The sequence below is a fragment of the Rhinoraja longicauda genome, chromosome 20, assembly GCF_053455715.1.
Source record: "Rhinoraja longicauda isolate Sanriku21f chromosome 20, sRhiLon1.1, whole genome shotgun sequence".
In the NCBI taxonomy this organism is placed as follows: domain Eukaryota; kingdom Metazoa; phylum Chordata; class Chondrichthyes; order Rajiformes; family Arhynchobatidae; genus Rhinoraja; species Rhinoraja longicauda.
The window spans coordinates 16,996,520-17,019,293 of record NC_135972.1 but is presented as its reverse complement, the minus strand read 5'-3'; the positions used below and the strand labels follow the sequence as shown (position 1 = coordinate 17,019,293).

The 22,774-nt window shown below is 46.8% G+C and overlaps 1 protein-coding gene across 3 annotated transcripts; it reads right to left on the bottom strand.

Moving 5' to 3' along the window:
• Nucleotides 1–229: 229 nt before the first annotated feature.
• On the bottom strand, nucleotides 230–22,135 carry LOC144603590 (aldo-keto reductase family 1 member C23-like protein). 3 transcript variants are annotated; one of them, XM_078417022.1, is made up of 9 exons: nucleotides 21,997–22,135; nucleotides 19,372–19,539; nucleotides 16,284–16,400; nucleotides 13,674–13,751; nucleotides 12,203–12,325; nucleotides 5,019–5,128; nucleotides 3,329–3,494; nucleotides 2,299–2,381; nucleotides 230–423 (listed from the first exon to the last, which is right to left on the bottom strand). In XM_078417022.1, the coding sequence occupies exons 2-9, from the start codon at nucleotides 19,462–19,464 to the stop codon at nucleotides 381–383; spliced, it is 813 nt and encodes a 270-aa protein (XP_078273148.1). In that variant the 5' UTR covers nucleotides 19,465–19,539; nucleotides 21,997–22,135; the 3' UTR covers nucleotides 230–380. The 3 variants fall into 3 exon arrangements, with proteins under 3 accessions (XP_078273148.1, XP_078273149.1, XP_078273147.1); XM_078417023.1 differs by having other exon boundaries at nucleotides 21,868–22,023; XM_078417021.1 differs by lacking the exon at nucleotides 12,203–12,325 and having other exon boundaries at nucleotides 21,868–21,998.
• Between the last annotated feature and the right edge of the window lie 639 nt (nucleotides 22,136–22,774).

The following is a 22,774-nucleotide window of genomic DNA, read 5'->3' as shown; positions in this document are numbered from 1 at the left end:
GTATAAACACAGTGGTAATTTCTACCTGGTGAAACCAAAATGTATAAAAATACTCTTTAATAAAATCCGACAATGTGCACTTTAACCACGTGATTTTTTCTATTACAAATCTCAAATTGTGGAGTACAGAGGCAAATAAATAAATGAAGGGTCTTTGTCCCAAACATTATGGAGGGCACTGTATGTGACACTAGTCTGTTCAGTAAAACAAATGACAGTGCACATGAAATGCCAAATGCTGCTCTTATTTTATTCTTCTTTGTCTAAGAAAACCATTTTCTCTACAGGATCTTGGATTCCTTGCTGGCCTGTGATGTTGTTCTTGTAAAGTTTAGTACAGTTGCATCATTTCTGAGACACTCCATCACATGCAGATCTTATTAATATTCATCATGAAACGGATACATGGGATGGTCAATTAACCTTAAATGCAATAGAAAAGTTAAAAAAAAATTAGAATCACACTTGATAGTCACACTTATTTATAGCAAGAGTCATTCAGTGAACAATTTGGAATTATGAATGAGGGATCTAGTGTGTTCTTGTGCACAAGACACAAATAGTTGGCAGGTTGGTACAGAAAGTAGTTAAGATGGGATCTTGGCTTTTATTGCAGGAAGTTATAAGTTAGCAATAGGTAAGTTTTTCATTTCATTCTTCCAAAGCAAAATAGACAACATCTACAGCACCTTAACCACCAACGCACCTGTGTGGACATTCTCCTATGTGACTAATAAGAGTAGAGCCCTAATTACCATCACACACGAGGTCAACTTATTGCACAAATCAGCCTGGAAGGGGCAGGTAAAGCAAACTTCAAGGGTTTTTTTTTTACATGGGAAGGGGGGTAAAGAGATGTGGCCAGGCGGAAGGGTGGGAAATCTACAACATTTTAATTCTAAAAGGAACTGGTAAATACAGTGTGGCAACCTTTATTTCAGAGCGTGTAACTCTCATATTTTAGCTTTGCTGCAATTCAAACATGGCCAGAGCTGGCATTTTAGTTAAATTACAAATATAAAGCAGAAGGAAACAGCAAATGATAGTGGAATTGATATTAAATATAGTTGAGGAATAGTTAATGTTGACTGGGGATTTGGTATCATGTCCCCCGGCAAGGAAAGCTACAGATTGTTGCTTGATGAAATTATTAAACATTCATTACATAGTACTGAAGGATTAGGATTTTAGCTTTGTTCACAAGAGGTGGGATATAATACTAAATGTTCATTCGGCACTCAGAGGCTGCAAGGAAAAGCCATTCTTTCTCCAGCGCTAAAAGCAATCCCATAGCCATTCAACTCTGCCCAATCAGAAAGGAAAGAATGTAGTAGAGCGAAGCATCTTAAATGCATGTTTGGCAGAGTATAGATGGGACAAGAGCTGTGGACAATAAAGTCTTCAAATCACAAGTTGTGTTGTTTCCTGAAATGCTTGTAAATATGTCACCCAGACTCCAAAACTAAACAAAGGCTCTCATCATTTCTTTAGTGTGCAGAACTTCCCAAATAGGAGTCATCAAATTAGGGCATCACTATTTCAGTTTTGTCCCAGCAGGGTTCAGAAGCTAAGGGAGCACCAGGGACAACCTGCTACACTAGCAGAGCAATGGATAGTGATCTCCCACAAATCTTGAGATTTTCATCAAGCTGAATTAAGAATTATCTAAGCACCAGATAATACAAACAGCAACCACTGGATGTTATCCAATAAGGCTTACCCTCAGCTCAATTCACACTCTTTTAAGTCATTATTATGTCAAATATCAGAACAAAGAACAATGTGTGCTCAGGTTGAGAATATTAGCATTTGAGTGTTTTCAAATGAATACTAAAGTAGCGCCACATAGTTTGAGGAATCTGTACATTTGGATACAGGACTGAGTGCCTCGTCATAGTTTTTCTAGAGCAACGAGGCTCAGGGCGAAATTGGTATGTCTTTTGCGTACGGAACAGGGTTAACCCCAGAATTTTACATGCCATGCAAAGCTCCAAATCTTGAAAGACAGCCAACTATCTATTGCAGTGGGTCACCAACAACGTGAATCTAGAATTTAGCATCCAAAGAATTGGAAGAAACTACTGAGACTTCAGCAGTGGCACATGACAGCATTAGATGCTGAGAAATGGAGCGAATGACAGATATTCAGATTGAGTAATGAGGAAATCTATATGTATAAAAAAATATGCAAACAGTGATGTCCTTTCAATATTATGATTACCACTGGTGATGAAACAAATCATGTTTACATTTCTTTTAACTGACAGAATAAACCATGTCAATTATACATTTACTTACTCTTCAAGAATTATGAATCGGATGTCTTTGTTTAATCCATTAATACTTTCCATCTCTTCATCAGTCAGCTGGAAGTCAAAAATCTATAACAATATAGGAATATCCTGTCACAGCCAGATTTGTGAAATGCTGCACTTCCTTTACTAAACACACCAAAACTCAGATACTTTATAAATTTACACACAAGGAATCTGATGATAGAATTATCTTCACTCATAATGCATCACCTCTCTCAGGATTCTATTGGTAACTTGTGCAGCAGAGACGGTCATTTTGCTCATCATTCATTACACATCTTTGCTGAAGGGGCTACATAGTCAAGAATGTTTATTTGTCATATGCATTGGAAATGAAGTGGAACATGAAGAGTCCTGACGCAAAATGGCATCTATCCATTCCTTCCAAAGATGCTGTCTGACCTGCCGAGTTCCTCCTGCATGTTGTGTCTTGCTCAATTAAATTCTTACCTGTTGCAGTGTTAGTCATATTAGATGCAACAATACTAAATACAGTAAATCAGCAATTCAACGTAAACGAGACAGTGATAGACTGAAAACCAAAGTACACAAAGTCAAGTACATAGTGCAAAAAGAAAGTACATTGAGTGACCATCAAAAAATGATCATGCTGTAGTGTAGCAAGATTTTACCAGCAGCTGGGCAGGAAAAAAAACCCCTCAAATATATCAATACAAGTTCTGACGGAAGACCATTGATCGGAAATGTTCTCAAAAATGATTCTAAATGCTAGAAATCTGAAATAAAAATAACATGTTGGAAACAGGCAAGCTGTATTAATGGAAAGAGAACCAAAGTTAACCTAGCAAGAGAAAGGCCCTTCATCAGATGTGAAATGTTAACTCGGTTTCTTTCACCAAAGGTACTGCCTGATCAATCAAGTGTTTCTAGCAATCCATTTTATTTCAGATCTCGAGCATTTGCAGTATTTCGCATTTGGATTGCAAGTCTTCCTTGGTGAATGGTCAGGCCTGCTAAAGGTTAATGGCCGACAGCTATGAAAAAAAGATTACCTCTTTGTTCTGCTTCATGCGCCCAGGATTGAAACTCTTTGGAATAACTACCACGCCACGTTGCACCTGGTAACGTAGGATTACTTGAGCTGCTGTTTTACAATGTTTCTCACCAATCTTTATCAGCACTGGGTCATTTCGAAGGATGGGGTTTTTTGTACCGATCCTGTATTAGAAATTGAGATTAGAAAGATCACTGAGTTTCTCAAAATTTCTCCGATTCTCCCTCCAGCATGCTGTAAATGACAGTGTGGAAATGATTTACGTTACATACTTGAATGTGGAAATAAGTTTGATTAATAAAAGGCCCTGTAGAAAATGGAACTGACCAATTTAAGCAAGAGTGCTACAGGTTGGCATGCTGCAGGTAAGCATTAAAGGGAAATTAAGCCAAGAACTACAGATTCCTCCTTTCATTCGACAAAACAGGGATTGCAGCATAAATGGCACTGGTCCAGAGGCATTTGTGAACACAGAAAATAAATTTGTTGCAAGACACCGGGAGAATGCAAGGATTCGACAGATCAGAGGAATCTTCCAGATTTCCAAATGGTTGTACAGTGGATTATCTGAGATTCACCATAATTAGGAAAGCAAGCAGAATGTTGGACTCTACAGACCAGGGGATAGAATACAAAGTGGGTAAATCCTGCCACAACCACAAGACACTGGTAAAATCAAGCCAAAGCGATTTCAATTTATGTAATGCTTGCACAGTTTACACTGGACTTCAGTGTATTTTCCACATAGGATCTCAACCTTCTCATTAACCCCCCAATGCTCCTTCTGCCTTTTTGGCTGTCATGGGCCAAAGATCCAGAGGGATCAATAGTGGTTGCATTTCTTCAAAAAAAAAACTTTGAGCACATCCATGAATATTGTTGCTCAGTCTATCCAAAACTAATTTCCCATGACAAGCACGATAAATGGACAGTGTGTTTCGGAGTGTGGTGGTGGGCATGCCAGTCACTTATCAGTGGACAGTGCTGGCACTTGTTCCCTTCCCCTTCTCCTGGATTCATAGGATTCGGTGGAGTTAAAGATTATGGTATCCCTTCAATCATCAAAGTGTCTCTGCAGATAAACCCGGTCTCAGAAATATGTGAGAGAGCAGGATTCACTGCTGCCTGGTTGATACGACTTTGTGCCAGGTCTGAAGTCTTAATCTTAAAAGAGCCCTTTCCACAGTTGATCAAAGATTGTACTGGGCAGAAACAAGGAACTGCAGATGCTAGTTTTCAAAAAAAGACAAAAGTACTGAAGTAATTCAGTGCTTTAGGCAGCATCCCTGGAGAACATGATGAGATGATGTTTTGGGTCGGGACCCTTCTTCAGAATCATCAGTCTGAAATGTCACCTATTCATGTTCTCCAAGTATGCTGCCTGACCGGCTGTTACTCTGGCACTTTATGACTTTTTTTTGGTACTGGGCAGCCTTCCCTATGCCATTAATTCCCTGAGCATCCAACCAATTTCATTCCCATGCACCTTACTCATGGTGAATCAGATGCAACCAAACTCTGCTGCCTACGCTATATGCAACAGCTAGATACATTAAATGGTTGAACCTGAGAATTTTACAATCAAACTTTAATGTTTACAGAAGGCATTGAACAGTATAGGTAATACTTAGAGGACTATCAAAATACAGTATGCTCTGAATTCGGTTTGGTGGTTCTGAAATACTTACAACTCAGAGTTGCGTGATGTTCCCAAGGGACTGTAGCCCACTAGAACAATATTGTTGCACTGACAGTATTTCAATAGTTTATTCTGGTTTAAATAAGGATGACATTCCACCTGCAAAAGAACAAATATTCTAGGCTATCCACACATTCAATGGAAATGTCTCACACAAAAATAAATTGGTTCCTTTGCAAAGCACAGCAGTATCCTAAAAGCAGCATCTTCCATTGTCTGAAGAAGGGTCTCGACCCGAAACATCACATACAGGGCACAACTTTAAAGTGTAAGGGGCAATGTTTAAAGAAGATTAGCACGAGCGTGCCCGTTGGGCCCGTCCTCGTAGGGTTTCCATTGTAACCGGGAGGGGAGTGGGGGGAGGGAAGGGGGAGGGAGAAGGGAGGTGTGGAGGGGAGGGGGGAGGGGGGAGGGGGGAAGGGAGGAGGGAAGGGGGGAGGGAGAGGGGAGGGAGGGGGGTAGGGGGGGAGGGGGGAGGGAGGGGGACCTCCCCTTTTCCCAGTACCCCTCTTTCCCCCGTTGGGCCCGTCCTCGTAGGGTTTCCATTGTAACCAGGAGGAGGGGAGGGAGGGAAGGGGGAGGGAGGTGTGGAGGGAGGAGGGGAGGGGGAGGGAGGGGGGAGGGGAGGGGGGAAGGGGGGGGAGGGAGAGGGGAGGGAGGGAGGAGGGGAGTGGGGAAGGGGGGAGGGAGGGGGACCTCCCCTTTTCCCAGTACCCCTCTTTCCCCGTTGGGCCCGTCCTCGGGTTTCCATTGTAACCGGGAGGAGGGGAGGGAGGGAAGGGGGAGGGAGGGAGGAGGGAGGTGTGGAGGGAGGAGGGGAGGGGGAGGGAGGGGGTAGGGGAGGGGGGAAGGGGGGAGGGAGAGGGGTAGGGGGGGAGAGAGGAGAGGGGTCTATTTTACTTTAAAATAAAGAGCGTTCTTTGTTGGGTAGTTAGGAGAGGGGGAGAGGGAGGGGGAGAGGAGAGGGAGGGGGGGAGGAGAGGGGGGGAGAGGAGAGGGGGGGAGAGGAGAGGGGGGAGAGGAGAGGGGGGAGAGGAGAGGGGGGAGAGGAGAGGGGGGAGAGGAGAGGGGGGAGAGGAGAGGGGGGAGAGGAGAGGGGGGAGAGGAGAGGGGGGAGAGGAGAGGGGGGAGAGGAGAGGGGGGAGAGGAGAGGGGGGAGAGGAGAGGGGGGAGAGGAGAGGGGGGAGAGGAGAGGGGGGAGAGGAGAGGGGGGAGAGGAGAGGGGGGAGAGGAGAGGGGGGGAGAGGAGAGGGGGGAGAGGAGAGGGGGGAGAGGAGAGGGGGGGAGAGGAGGGGGAGAGGAGAGGGGGGGAGAGGAGGGGGGGGAGAGGAGAGGGGGGGGAGAGGAGAGGGGGGGAGAGGAGAGGGGGGGAGAGGAGAGGGGGGGAGAGGAGAGGGGGGGAGAGGAGAGGGGGGAGAGGAGAGGGGGGAGAGGAGAGGGGGGGAGAGGAGAGGGGGGGAGAGGAGAGGGGGGGAGAGGAGAGGGGGGGAGAGGAGAGGGGGGGAGAGGAGAGGGGGGGAGAGGAGAGGGGGGGAGAGGAGAGGGGGGGAGAGGAGAGGGGGGGAGAGGAGAGGGGGGGAGAGGAGAGGGGGGGAGAGGAGAGGGGGGGAGAGGAGAGGGGGGGAGAGGAGAGGGGGGGAGAGGAGAGGGGGGGAGAGGAGAGGGGGGGAGAGGAGAGGGGGGGAGAGGAGAGGGGGGGAGAGGAGAGGGGGGGAGAGGAGAGGGGGGAGAGGAGAGGGGGGGAGAGATGAGGGGGGGAGAGATGAGGGGGGAGAGATGAGGGGGGAGAGATGAGGGGGGGAGAGATGAGGGGGGGAGAGATGAGGGGGGGAGAGATGAGGGGAGGAGAGATGAGGGGGGAGAGATGAGGGGGGAGAGATGAGGGGGGAGAGATGAGGGGGGAGAGATGAGGGGGGAGAGATGAGGGGGGAGAGATGAGGGGGGAGAGATGAGGGGGGAGAGATGAGGGGGGGAGAGATGAGGGGGGGAGAGATGAGGGGGGGAGAGATGAGGGGGGGAGAGATGAGGGGGGGAGAGATGAGGGGGGGAGAGGAGAGGGGGAGAGGGGAGGGGGGGAGAGGAGAGGGGGAGAGGAGAGGGGGGAGAGGAGAGGGGGGAGAGGAGAGGAGGGGAGAGGAGAGGAGGGGAGAGGAGAGGAGGGGAGAGGAGAGGAGGGGAGAGGAGAGGAGGGGAGAGGAGAGGAGGGGAGAGGGGGGAGAGGAGAGGGGGGAGAGGAGAGGGGGGAGAGGAGAGGGGGAGAGGAGAGGGGGAGAGGAGAGGGGGAGAGGAGAGGGGGAGAGGAGAGGGGGAGAGGAGAGGGGGAGAGGAGAGGGGGAGAGGAGAGGGGGAGAGGAGAGGGGGAGAGGAGAGGGGGAGAGGAGAGGGGGAGAGGAGAGGGGGAGAGGAGAGGGGGAGAGGAGAGGGGGAGAGGAGAGGGGGAGAGGAGAGGGGGAGAGGAGAGGGGGAGAGGAGAGGGGAGGGGAGGGGAGGGGAGGAGAGGAGAGGGGGAGAGGAGAGGGGGAGAGGAGAGGGGAGGGGAGGAGAGGGGGGGAGAGAGGAGAGGGGTCTATTTTACTTTAAAATAAACAGCGCTCTTTGTTGAAAAGGAAATTAAACTTATCTATAGAGCAGCAGCTTATGTCTTTGTTATAAATGAAATTAAACTTATGTGAAATAAATGTTCTTTTGTTAAAAAAGAAAGTAAACTTATCTATGAAATCTCTGTCTTTTATCTTTTTTTTTAAATAAAATTAAATGCAATGGAAATCTCGTACCGTTTAAAATAAATGTAATTTTTCTGTTGGAAATGATAAGAAACTTATCTATAAATATTCTTTCTGTATTTCAATTAAACTGCCCTCCTGAGCGATGCTGGAGCCTGTCCTCAACCAGCAGCGTCGGTGGACTGTTGGTTACGGCAGTTGGTGTCAGTTCAAATCAACTGCTCCACCCACATCGAGTGTAAGGTTGGAGCCAATCACTGCACCCCACGTACAGACCCAGCCAATCGGGTGCTAACAGGGAGGGTGGAGCCAATCACTGCACCCCACGTACAGACCCAGCCAATCGGGTGCTAACAGGGATGGTGGAGCCAATCACTGTACCCCACGTAAAGACCCAACCAATCGGGCGCTAACAGGGAGGGTGAAACCCAATGAAAAAAACCGCGTTTTTACTTTAAAATAAACAGCGTTCTTTGTTGAAAAGGAAATAAACTTATCTATAGAGCAGCAGCTTTTTTAAAATAAATAAAATCAAACTTAATGAAAATCACATTCCTCATTTTAAATAAATGTCTTTGTTATAAATGAAATCAAACAGCGGGAGAGGCGACGGCGACTACACTTCCGCTTCGGGGAGAGGAGGGGGGGAGGGGGGGGAGAGGAGGGGGGGAGGGGGGGGAGAGGAGGGGGGGAGGGGGGGGAGAGGAGGGGGGGAGGGGGGGAAGGGGGGGGAGGGGGGAGGAGGGAGGGGGAGAGGAGAGGGGGGGAGGGGAGAGGGGGGAGAGGAGAGGGGAGAGGAGAGAGGGGAGGGGGAGAGGAGAGGGGGGAGAGGAGAGGGGAGAGGGGGGAGAGGAGAGGGGGAGAGGAGAGGGGGAGAGGAGAGGGGGAGAGGAGATAGGGGAGGGGGAGAGGAGAGGGGGGAGAGGAGAGGAGAGGGGGGAGAGGAGAGGAGAGGGGGGAGAGGAGAGGAGAGGGGGGAGAGGAGAGGGGGAGAGGAGAGGGGGGAGAGGAGAGGGGGGAGAGGAGAGGGGATAGAGGAAAGGAGAGGGGGGAGAGAGGAGAGGAGAGGGGGGGAGAGAGGAGAGGGGTCTATTTTACTTTAAAATAAACAGCATTCTTTGTTGAAAAAGAAATTAAACTTATCTATAGAGCAGCAGCGGGAGAGGCGACGGCGACTACACTTCCCGGCGGTCAGCGCTGCGGGGAAGGGAGGGAGGGATGAGGTAGGGAGGAGAGGAGAGTGGGGAGGGAGGGAGGGGGGAGAGGGTGTAAGGGAGGGGGGAAGGGGGGGGAAGGGAGGGTGGAAGGGAAGGGGAGAGGAGAGGGGGGGGGAGAGGAGAGGGGGGGGAGAGGAGAGGGGGGGGAGAGGAGAGGGGGGGAGAGGAGAGGGGGGGAGAGGAGAGGGGAGAGGAGGGGGGAGAGGAGGGGGGGAGGAAGGCGGCAGAGGTGGGGGGAAGGGGAGGGAGAGGGGAGGGGCAGGGAGGGGGGAAGGGGGAGGGGGACCTCCCCTTTTCCCAGTACCCCTCTTTCCCCGTTGGGCACGTCCTCGTAGGGTTTCCATTGTAACCGGGAGGAGGGGAGGGAGGGAAGGGGGAGTGAGGGGGTAGGGGGGAGGGGGAGGGAGGGGGGAGGGAGGGGGGGAGGGGGGAGGGAGGGGGGATGGGAGGGGGAAGGGGGGAGGGAGGGGGCTCTCCCCTTTTCCCAGTACCCCCCTTTCCCCGTTGGGCCCGTCCTCGTAGGGATTCCATTGTAACCGGGAGGAGGGGAGGGAGGGAAGGGGGAGGGAGGGAGGAGGGGAGGGAGGGGGGGAAGGGGAGGGCGGAAAGGGGGGGAGGGGGGAAAGGGGGGAGGGAGAGGGGAAGGGGGGAGGGGGAGGGGAAGGGGGGAGGGGGAGGGAGGGGGGAGTTAGGGGAGGGGGAGGGGGGAAGGGGGAGGGAGGGGCACAGGGGCATTGTGACGTCACACGCTGAATACCGCGGGGGGGGGAAGGGGGGTCTGCTCGAGTTCATCTCACAGGGGCATTGTGACATCACAATGAAGAATAAATCCGCAGCGCAGCGCCCCCCTTCTGTCAAAACTTCGATAAATCAGGGGGGGCAGCTCTTTTAAACCTCTGTAACTTAAAAAATATGCGTCCGAATTAAATAAAAATATCATTTTCCAGCAGCTTAAGGCGGTACAAAAACCATGGCGCTACGGTTCACCGTTTTGCCGGAATTGCCGTATTCAGCCGACATCAGTGGAATATATATACAAAGCTACAAGATCAGAGTTTTAGTAGTATACTAGAACAAGTGTGCCCGTTGGAAGCGGGCCCTTTGGGCCCGTCCCCACTCCCCCCATTCTCTCCTCCCCCAGCCCTACTCTTACCCGTTTTGTGATGACAGATGTTGCGGTATTTGTTGACGGGGGAGAGAGTGAGTTGGGAGGGGGGGGTGGTTTGCGGGGAGATGTTCTCCCGGTTTTTGGAGAGAGGAGAGAAGCAAGGGGAGAGAGGAGAGGTGTGCCGGTGATGGCGGGCTTGCTCCGCTAACGGCGTCCATTGTTTTTGTGCGTGCGAGGATATTCCGCGCATGCGTGTTGAGTACTGAGTGTGGAGATTCCGCGCATGCGTACTGAGCACTGCCGGACCGCAGCGCCCCCCTTCTGTCAAAACTTCGATAAATGAGGGGGGGCAGCGCCTTTAGACCTCTGTAACTTACAAAATATGCGTCCGAATTAAATAAAAATATCATTTTGCAGCAGCGAACCGCATGCTGATTAATGCGGTACAAAAATCGTGGCGCTGCGGTTTACCATTTTGCCGGAATTGCCTTCAGCCGACATCAGTGGAATATATATACAAAAACGTTACAAGATCTGAGTTTTAGTAGTATATAGATAGATAGATAGATAGACTAGAACAAGTGTGCCCGTTCAAAGCGGGCCCGTTGGGCCCGTCCCCACTCCCCCCATTCTCTCCTCCCCCAGCCCCTCTCTTACCCATTTGTTGATGACAGATGTTGCGGTATTTGTGGATGGGGGAGAGAGTGAGGGGGGAGGGGGGGGGGATAGCGGGGAGATGTTCTCCCGGGTGTGGGAGAGAGGAGAGAAGCAAGGGGAGAGAGGAGAGTTGATCCGGTGATCGCGGGCTCGCGCCGCTAACGGCGTCCATTGTTTTGGTGCGAGTGAGGAGATGCCGCGCATGCGTGTTGAGTACTGAGTGAGGAGATTCCGCGCATGCGTACTGAGCACTGCCGGACCGCAGCGCCCCCCTTCTGTCAAAACTTCGATAAATGAGGGGGGGCAGCACCTTTAGACCTCTGTAACTTAAAAAATATGCGTCCGAATTAAATAAAAACATCATTTTCCAGCAGCGAACCGCATTCTGATTAATGCGGTTCAAAAATCGTGGCGCTACGGTTCACCGTTTTGCCGGAATTGCCTTCAGCCGACATCAGTGGAATATATATACAAACAACGCTACAAGATCTGAGTTTTAGTAGTATATAGATAGATAGATAGATGTGCAATGCAAGATTTTTGTTAAAAACAGAGAGGGTGATGAGTGCCATGAACGCATTGCTGGGGGTTGTGATAGAGGGAGATATGTTAGTGGCATTTAAAAGGCTTCTGGTGAGACATATAGATATGCAGGCAATGGAGGAATATGGATAACATGCAGGCATACGAGAGTTGGACTTGGCATCATGTTTGGCAGTTGTTGTGGGCCAAAGGGCCTGTTTACTTTACTGTTTTATGTTCTATATGTCCATGAGCAAAGGAACCAAGTCAATTTCCCCAGGCCCAACAGCAGTTCCTTGTATCTGCACAACCTTGTAAATGTGTTTGCAATCCCTCTTCCACCACCATAGCCAGGTCAACCTGCCCCTGGACTACATCAATGAGGCAGGGACACTGGAGATAAAAGTCTGGGAAGATAGCACTTCAGTAAATATCAGGGTCACCACCTCTGATAACATCAGTTACCTGGGAAAATAGCTCCTTTGAAAAGGTGAATAAATCTACCTCCTAGAACAGTATTATTGGTGCAGACTTGGAGATCTCAGTAGCACTTGTATACAAGGGGTCCTACTGGTGACCCTTGTTGCGCTTGCATTAGAACAGGTCTGGCTGGGAGCCTCCAAGGTTGATCAGTTTGTACCACACACTCCCCGCCATCTCCGTGTCACAGGAGCACTTGCACAAGGCAGCAGAGGGCTGAAAGTTTGAAATTCTGTAGGAATTTCCAGCAACTCGAGTAACACAAAGGATCTGTTCCACAGTTGAAGCAAATTCCCTCATCACTAGGGAAAACAACTTTGTTTAATTTAGGGTTTTGAGATACAGCATGGAAACAGGCCCTTCAGCCCACTGAGTTCATGCTGACCATTGATCACTCCTTGGAGGAGAAAATGGAAAACTGGGTCTGGTTCATCAATTCTATATTGGATTGTTTGTCAAATCTTACCTGATTACACACTGGCTTGTATTTCAGATTGGGCATCTTTAGAATCATCTCCAGCTGTCTGCGGTTGAAGTTAGATACTCCAATAGACCGCACTAGGCCTGCATCCTTGCAGCATTCCATGGCCTACACTCGATAAAAAAAGCAACTTAATTTCACATCATTTACATCCATCTCCCTTTCGAACTCCCAGTAACTTTTCCAATATCTTTCTCAGCTTTATTAAAACATGCTGGAATGATAGTGCATACTGGCATGTTCTTCGTCTGAACTGGGCAACAGATTGTATCCATACAGAAGACCAATGTAGATACATTTCTCAGCAACAGCCCAGCAAAAGGAGCAGGCCAGACACTCCTATTATATTTCCTTAAACCAGGGAAATTGAAACTAAATATGTTCCACTGGGTGAAAAACCAAGTGTGCATGGTCAGTGGTGCTGACTTCATCGGAGGCTCTTGGCGAAAGTGATGTGGTTCATTACTTCCCATCTCACAAAGTTGGCATGCCTTTATGAGATTTCTCCAACAAATGTACACCACTTTAATGTTACCACCAGTTCAATGTCTAGGATCAGGCAGAAAGTTGGATTTAACAAACAGAAGCCCATTTCCATTCCCTTTTATTAACTTGATTCAGTAGCGATCAAAGTGCTTGGTAGTTTAGTATTTTGTTTGCACAAGTTGATCGAGGGAGCCTAGCCTTGAACAGGAACAATCCACGTTTCATGGAATAGTTCACATTTTTCTGAAAAGGCAAACACGTCTAAATTTAACCTTTAGACTGCCAAACATATCCAGTAAGTCAACACCGCTTCTGCATGACACAAACTCATCATCCAGCTGCTACAGTGTGCATCCAACTCCCAATATTTAATGGTCAGCATGGTGTGCAGTGAACTCTCGTCCCTGAATTATTGTTCCATGCTACTAGGTTGCATGTCTAGTAGTTTAACCACAATAATCCCAAAGTCCCATGCAAGCTCTTCTACAGTACATTTTAACTTTAGTTCTATTTCTCCCTCTCCATTTTGCTCCTTCAAGGAGTGAAAGTATAGGTTTTGGAAGCAATTTCTTCAACTATGGGCAGCATGGTGGCGCAGCGGCAGAGTTGCTGCCTCACAGCATCAGATACCTGGGTTTGATCCTGACTATGGGTGCTGTCTGTATGGAGTTTATACATTCTTCCCATGACCTGCGTGGGTTTTCTCCGAGAGCTCTGGTTTCCTCCCGCACTCTAAAGATGTACAAGTTTGTAGGTTAATGGGCTTGTTAAAATTGTAAACATCCCTAATGTGGGTAGGATAATGTTTGCGTATGGGGTGATTGCTGATCTGCACGGATTTGGTGGGCCGAAGGGCCTGTTTCCACACTGTATCTCTAAACTAGCAAAAAAAAATCAACAGTTATCGGAATTCCAGTTGCAATTTCACTCAATTAATTTTTAATTAAAAATAACCATACCAAGTACCCACCAACCAAGTTTCACGGAAATCCACGTCGTCTTTAAGAACCTTTCCATCTGCGTCCTTGGGGAACAGCTCCTCACTGGGCTGCAATAAAGAGATTCTGTAAGGAATTTTCCAATGATCCTTTGTCCCTCGTGGATGATGCAACACTCTGCCATTTAGACCCAAGGACCAGCAAATCTTCATTTTCATTATCTGGCAAATGTAGTGACACATGGTACCACTGGCGTGACTGCTACTGAGAAAGCAGGAAATGCTCAGATAAGGCAAGACATGCATTTGACTAGTTCTGAGGTGTGGAGGTGAATCACATAGTGACTAATCATACAGAACTGAAGGAACACAATTGCACTAAAATCAAGACACCATTAGTACAACCAAAAGGACTTCAATTTACACAGCTATGGAAATGAGATAGTACCTGAGAAAACAAAGTTTATAAGATCAGTCCAGGCAGCCTGAGAATTGTCACCAGTTAAGGACTATTTCATGGTGCAAGCTACTTTTATACTCAAATGTAGCAAAAGACAAAGTGTCGGCTAGTCAGGCAGCGTCTGTGCAAGGAATGTTCAGATGACATTTTGTGTTGGGACCCTTGCTGATTACTTTCTGGTAACTGTGCTGATTACTTTCAGGTAGTTAGTTACTAATCATGACTCGAGGGACTAAGTTATAGCGAGAAGTTGGGCAGGCTAGAACATTTTTTGTCCAAATTGTTTATACAAAATCATAAATAGAGTTCCCAGCACTATCTCTATCTGCAACTCCACTGGTCACAGACCTCCAGTTAGAATAGCTTCCCACCACTATAACCCTGTCTTCTGCAGCCAAGCCAATTTTTGAAACCACTCTACCAAGTCGCTATAGATCCCATGTACGTTCGTTTTCTGGATTAGCCTACCATGAAGGACCTTGTCTGTGCAGAGAACATCCACTGTCCTGCCCTCATTAATCACCTGCACAAAAAAATTCAATTGTTCACAAGACTTGACCTGCCCCACACTAAACCATGCTGCCCATCTCTAATGTCTATGTGTTTCTAAATGCAAGTGAATCCTATTCCCAAGAATCTTCTACTTTAATCAAGCAAACATTTAATGTTAGCCCAATTCCATAAGCCCTTAGTGTTATGAGGTACCCTATGAAGCTTTTATAATCCACTTATACAACATCCACTGGTTTCTCCTTATACATTCTGTTATTCATATTCTTAAAAAAGTAATATTAGATTTTTCAAAGACTATTTTCTTTTCATTAAACTATGCCAAACTCTGCCTAATAATATGAATGCGTTTTAGGTTCCCTGGAATCTAAAGATAGATTCCACCATTTTGCTGACAACAGGTCTCTCACTCCTCAACTAAAATAATCATATTACATATAAGAAAATAACTGCAGATGCTGGTACAAATCGATTTATTCACAAAATGCTGGAGTAACTCAGCAGGTCAGGCAGCATCTCGGGAGAGAAGGAATGGGTGACGTTTCGGGTCGAGACCCTTCTTCAGACTGATGTCGGGGGTGGGACAAAGGAAGGATATAGGTGGAGACAGGAAGATAGAGGGAGATCTGGGAAGGAGGAGGGGAAGGGAGGGACAGAGGAGCTATCTGAAGTTGGAGAAGTCGACGTTCATACCACCGGGCCGCAAACTGCCCAGGCAAAATATGAGGTGCTGCTCCTCCAATTTCCGGCGGGCCTCACTATGGCACTGGAGGAGGCCCATGACAGAGAGGTCAGACTGGGAATGGGAGGGGGAGTTAAAGTGCTGGGCCACCGGGAGATCAGTTGCGTTAATGCGGACCGAGCGCAGGTGTTCAGCGAAGCGATCGCCGAGCCTGCGCTTGGTTTCGCCGATATAGACATCTAGAGCAGCGGATGCAATAGATGAGGTTGGAGGAGGTGCAGGTGAACCTCTGTCTCACCTGGAAAGAATGTTTGGGTCCTTTGATGGAGTTGAGGGGGGAGGTAAAGGGACAGGTGTTGCATCTCGTGCGGTTGCAAGGGAAAGTGCCCGGGAGTGTAATCATAATGTAATCATATTACATTTTCTCCCTCTCAATTTACCGGCACTGTTCAGATGTTCAGGGAGTTTTTAAAAGGACCATTGCAAATTAAACACTACATGTGTCTGTTTATGATCCTGGATGCAGGCTGTTTGGTCCAGGGAATTTACTCAATCTTAATTTTTTCTCCATAATTTCTATTCTCATCTATTCTTTTCCTTCTTCTGCATTTCTTCAGTGTTTATTGTGCCTTCTGCTGTAATAACAAATAGAAGTATCTGGAAAACTGGAAATCAATTAAGAAACTGCAGATATTGTAAATCACAGGGCGGCACAGTGGCGCAGCTGTAGAGTTGCTGCCTTTCAGCGCCAGAGATTCGGGATCAATCCTGACTATGGCTGTGGTCTGTACAGAGTTTGTACGTTCACCCAGTGACCTGCTTGGGTTTTAACTGGGATCTCTAGTTTCCTCCCACACTCCAAAAGACGTACAGCTTTGTAGGTTATTTGGCTTGGTATAATTGTAAATTATCCCTCGTGCGTGTAGGATAGTGCAAGTGTGCAGGGATCGCTGGAGCTCACCATACAGGTTCATCTCATACTTTAGCTTACCTTCAAAGCCATTGGCCAGTGCACAAGGTATAAATCAACATAGTCCAGCTGTAGGCTCTTCAGAGTCTTCGCCAGGGCTTTCTGCACCAAGGGCGGAGAAAGATAAGTCATCCAGACCTAGAGGTAAAACACAAAAGTCATTACCTCATTCAAAGAGCTAGACTTCCATTTTCATTGAGCATGTCACAAGTACCACTTCTGGAGAAAATTCAGTCCCAATCCAAAGTCAAGTCCATTTGACTTTATATACTTGGTACAAGAGGAGTCTCATGACAAGGATCACTGGTCTTAATGACTACAGGCCTGTCGCACTATCCTCTGTAGTCATGAAGACCTTTGAAAGACTTGTGCTGGCACAGCTGAAAAACATCATAAATCCCCTGCTGGACCCTCTGCAGTTTGCATACTGGGCCAATAGATCGGTGGATGATGCAGTCTACCTAGGCCTGCACTTCATCCTCTAGCACCTAGACCGCCAGGACACCTATGCAAGGATTTTGTTTGTGGACTTTAGCTCTGCATTTAACACCATTGTGCCAGAGCTACTACACTCCAAACTCTCCCAGTTGACTGTGCCTGAACCCCTCTGTCAGAGGATCATCAACTTCCTGACAGACAGGAAGCAGCATGTGAGGCTAGGAAAACACATCTCGGACCCGCAGACCCTCAGCATAGGAGCACCACAAGGCTGCGTACTCTCCCCTCTCCTTTATTCGCTCTACACCAACGACTGCACCTCCAGACTCCTCTGTCAAGCTTCTCAAGTTTGCGGATGACACAATCTTGATTGGACTGATCCAGGATGGGGAGGAATCTGTTTACAGACAGGAAGTGTCACAGCTGGCGTCCTGGTGCCTTCGTAACAACCTGGAGCTCAATGCTCTTATGACAGTGGAACTGATTGTAGACTTTAGGAGAGCTCCCCTCCCCCCCTCCCCCACTCAACATCAATGACACCACAGTCACATCTGTGGAGTCATTCAAGTTCCTTGGAACCATCATCTCCAAGGACCTTAAATGGGGGGCCATCATCGACTCCAGTCAAAAAGGCCCAACAGTGGATGTACTTCCTGCGGCAGCTGAGGAAACGCAATCTGCCACAGGCAATGATGGTCCAATTCTATACTGCCATCGTAGAGTCTGTCCTCACCTTCTCCATCATGGTCTGGTTTAGCTCAGCCACTAAGCACGACATCCGGAGGCTGCAACGAATCGTTCGATCAGCTGAGAAGGTTGTTGGCTGCAACCTTCACCCCATTGGCAAGATCATCTCTGACCCCTCTCACCCTGGCCACAAACTCTTTGAAGCACTTCCCTCTGGAAGGCAACTCCGGACTGTCAAAGCCGCCACAGCCAGAAATAAAACCAGCTTTTTTTCCACAAGTAGTAGCTCTACTCAATAACCAAAAGTCTGTAGTCTCTTTTTGCTCTGGTTTATTTCACTCACATGTTTGAACTGTAATGTTGTATTATTGTTTTATGCTTTATTCCTAATTGTTTACTGTATGTTCGTGTTGTTACTTGCAAGCGGAGCACCTAGGCATATTCCTTGTTTGTGTACATACTTGGCCAATAAACTTATTCATTCATTCATTCTTGGCATGTTCACAGATTGAGGTTCTGGTGATTTTTTTTGTTAATTCAAATTATAAAATACTTGCAGCTCACAGTGTCTTTTCTTCGCAGCTCCTTGGAATCTGGACAACTACTCAGAGCGATTTGGAAGATTGCTCAACTTCCCATTCAAATAAAATATTCTCTAGATACACCTATAAAGAAGACAGTCATAGATCTTGCTGGATACACGAGTCCAACATGAGAAGGCATGCTTTCACATGTCCTACACACAATTAATATCCGTTAATGTTGGAAACCAACATTATTTAGAGATATGCCTTATTGGAGACAAAAGAGAAGCAAGACAGTGGATGCTGTTTTTTTTTGTTCCAGATCTTCTCTGCCATTGCTCACAGTGATTTAAACATTACACTTTACGTAGTTACAAAAAGCATGCAATTATAAAAGATTTAATTGAACAATTTGCATAGAAATGAAATGCATTTTCAACAGAAAGGTAAAAATGCAGGGATCAAGAAACAGGCCTTGCTTGGTATGGGTGGATAGTCAATATTACATAAAATGGGGTCCAGTATTTTACAGCTTCATACTAATGCTTAGTTCCTCGATGACTATTTGTGCACGAAAGATGCCCACTAAAATAGGTGGTATTGTAGACAGTGCATATAGTTATCAAGAATTACAGTGGAATATTGATCAGCTAGGCAAATGAGGTGAGGAAGGACGAATGAGGTTCAATCGAGATAAGTGTAAGGTATTGCATGTTGGGAAGTCAAACCAGGACACGACCTTTATCGTGAATGGTATGGTCCTGGGAAATGAATACAAGTACATAGATCCCTGAAAGTGGAATCACAGGTAGATAATGTGGCAAGGCTTTTGGCACATTTTCCTTCATCAATCATAAACTGATGCATATGCCCTATCTATTTCTCACGTCACCACTGTAAGATTGGCCTTACCAATATCTTGTATAACTGCAACATGACCTCCCCACTTCTATACTCAATGATCTGACTGATGAAGCCTAATGTGCCGAAAGCCTTCTTGACAACCCTATCCACCCGTGATGCCACTTAAGGAACTATGTACCTGCACTCCTAGATCTCTCTGCTCCACAACACTCTCTAGAGCCCTGCCATCATGTGTAGGTCTTGCCCTGGTTTGACCTCCCAAAATGCAACACCTCGCACTTCTCTGTACTAAACTCAATCAACCAATCCTCAGCCCACCCGACATAGATCCTGCTGCAATTTTTGACAACCATCTTCGCTATCTACAATACCACCCACTTTAGTGTCATCTGCAATCTTACTAATTATGCCTTGTGCATTCTCATCCAAATACCTCCAGTACTTTATTTTTTGCTCAAGGTTCCAGCATTTACAATCTCTTGCATCACTCTGATAAAACGGTCTTGAAGGTCGATTGCAATTATTCTATACTTGCAGAAGGAAATGGAGATATTAGTAATCAGAGTATAATTATGCTTATAAAGAAATGTACATACCTTGCTGGTGTAAAATATATCTTCCCGTTTTACTGTTCCATCAGCTATCTTTGCACAAATAGCTTCACCAACTTCATCTTCATTGCCATACATTAGAGCTCCATCAAAATGGCGGTACCCAACTTCAATTGCAGTCTTCACAGCCTCTGTAGTCTCACCTTTGACTGGCTGTCAAAATAAGCCACAAAACAGCATTTTACTCAAAAAGTGTCAACATATCTGCTCTCATCTCCTCTCTTACCATAATGTCCACCCTTCAAGCCCTACCACTATTTTGTGAATCAACAAATATTGTAATATATTACACTATTCAGTATATCAACAAATACTCTCGAACTTCTACAGGTGTACAGCAGAGAGCATATTGACTGGTTGCACCATGACCTGGTGCGGCAACTCGAACGCCCAGGAACAAAGAAAATTGCAAAAAGTGGTGAATACTGCCCAGTCCATCACAGATACTGACCTCACCACTATCAAAGGGATCTATAAGAGTCACGGCCTCAAAAAGACAGCCAGCAGTAGAGACCCACACCACCCTGGCCATGCTCTCATTTCACTCCTGCCATCAGGAAGGTATAGGAGCCTGAAAGCTGAAACGTCCAGGTTCAAGAGCAGCTTCTTTCCTACAACCAACAGGCTATTAAATACTAAAACCAAATAGGCTCTGAACTATATAGACAAGGAGACATCATGTTTCACTTTGCACTGCTGTCGTCTATTTATTTGTCTGTTTTTTTAATATATATTCAAAACAAATTTTGTTGTTGTTTATTGCAGGTTTTACATGTTTACATATCTGTTGTGCCGCTGCAAATAAGAATTTCATTGTTCTGTTTCGGGACATATGACAATAAAGCACTTGCATCAACTATCTTCTCTGGCAGCTCATTCCATGTACCTAGCACCTTCTGAGTGCTCAGGTTCCTATTAAATCTTACCCATTCAGGGGGAAAGATGTAATAGGAACCTGAGGGACAACTTTCCTTACACAAAGGGTGGTGGGGAGTGTGGGGACCTAACACAGACAGTGGAGCACACAGTCACCAGTTGCCCCAAATACCAGCCACCAAATGGTGAACGAGGTCTGATTGACCTGGACGATGACACGTTGGCCTGGCTCGCCTCAACGGGTTGGAACGAGTTGCCAGACGAGGTAGTTGAGGCAGGTACTATCGCAACATTTAAGAGGCACAGGTACATGGACACGATGGGTTTGGAGAAATACAGGCTGGACGCGAAGAGGTGGGACTACTGTAGATGGGGCATGTTGGTCAGCAAGGGGAAGTTGGGCCGAAGGGCCTGTTTTCATGCTGTGTGACACTGTGACTTGGTTAGGCTTTGGACCAGTCCTTTCATGTCACTGAAACTTATGACGACCGGTTTTTACAATGTTTTATCCAAAGGCAGACATATGGGTAAGAACACCCATTTAAAAGCTGTAAATATTGATACTGCTTTTTTTTAAGGCAGAGATAGACCTTTAATAAACAAGGGGGTGGGGTTGTGGTTGAAAGGTCATCAGGAGTTATCGAGTCACAGTCATAAGAGTCATGGAGTTCAACAGTACAGATACAAGGCCTTCAGCCCAACTCGTCTATGCTGATAAAGGTGGAAATTAGCTTGGCCAAATGGGGCAATGAAGTGTCCTTGGCAAGCACGATTAAGGGAAATCCAAAGGTCTTTTATACATACATTAAAAACAACAGAATACTTAGCGAGAGTGTGGGACCACTCACAGACAAAAGAGGGAATATGTACCTGTCGCAATTTCAATGTATTTGACAATTAATAGAGTAATTAATTGTATTGTTACTGCTATGATGTGGGAATTGAGGCCTGCCAATCTACATACAACACTCTCAAACAGCAACATGAACAAATAATCGATTATTTATGACACATATTGTCAGGGACATGACCCCAAAATCAAAACTGGTTCATGTTGAACATGAGAAAAAAAATACATACAATGCCAAAAATACTTAACAGGTCAGGCTGAGGGCAAGAGAGTGATTGGTCATAATCATTCTTCAAAACTGAAAACATTATAAATGAAAGATGTTTTAAGTAACAGTGCTGGTGGAGGTATGGAAAGAACAAAGGGACTATCAGCTCCTTTATGGCAGAGTGGGGAAATAGAATGAAGTGTTTGGTTCAAACTAACATCATCTACAGAGAGATAAAGGCATTTGATTTTTCAACTACTTTACAAAGATGCAGAAGTCAGTTCAGTTAAGAGCAACCAAGAAACAGCGATGGAGCAAGGGAAGATACTTTCCCTCACACATCTTCAGGAAAACTCTACTCCTTAACAACTTCCCGACATAGTCCCATTGTTGACCTTTTTAACTCTTACTTAGACCTCCTCTCTCCTATTCCCTCATCCGTCCCTTTATTCTCACCTCCCTCATCTATTCCCTCTTCTCCTCTATTTCCCCATTCTCCACCCTCAATATCCCCCTCTCCCCCCTCGCAGGCTGGGCCTAACCTGACCTTGTCCAGGGCGCATGTTCCCAGGCCTAGGATCGGGATACAGTTGCCATCGCTGAGCAGTACACTGTGCTGATTTCGAATCGAGCTCATGGTGCCGCCGGCTGCAGGAAACGGTTGCTCGGGGCTTGCCTTAAATACCGGGGGTAGAGGTTCAGCAGGAGTATGGTTGCCGACGGTGTGGGGAGGGGCCGGGTGTGGGGAGGGGTCGCTCCCTGCCGTCGAACAATCCAGAAGCCCGTTCCTCAACGCGACTGCCACTCTGTTTGTTACCCAATCCGCGCCAAAGACAGGAAAGCCTCGGATTTTTATTTGGTGCTTTTCGCAACCACAGCAAATCTCTGCTTTGAAACTAATCAGGTATTTTCTGCACAATGTTTGCAACAATAAAAGGCTACCAGTTCTGGCAATGCGAAAATGCCTGCGGCCTTGCGTTTTTTTTATTCCTAACCATTGCGGAATAAATATTTTCCAGGGTTCAGAGGACAGCTTTACAATTCTTTCAAAATAATGCTGCGATATCTATTGCTTTATTGGCATATCATTATCGTGTTTACAGTGGAAAAAATATGCTTTGCCTGCTATCTAGGCAAATTGTACCACAAGTGAGTACATCAGGGAGTGAAAAAGAGAAGTTAAACAGAGAGCAGAATATAGCGTGACAAAGATTGTGCAGATTATTTTTTTTTAAACGTGCAGAGGCTGCATTGTAACACATTCATCAGGAATTCATCCCCAGCAAATGAGAGGTCTGTTCAAGAGTAATAACAGTGGGTAAGAAAGAGGCTGTCACTGAATCTGGTGGTCATGCTTTTGTACCTTCTGCCCCGTCGGGAGAAGGGGGGTAATGACCTTAATGAGGGGTAATGAGAAGTGGTAAGCGGTCCCTGATTATGTTGCCTGCCTTGCT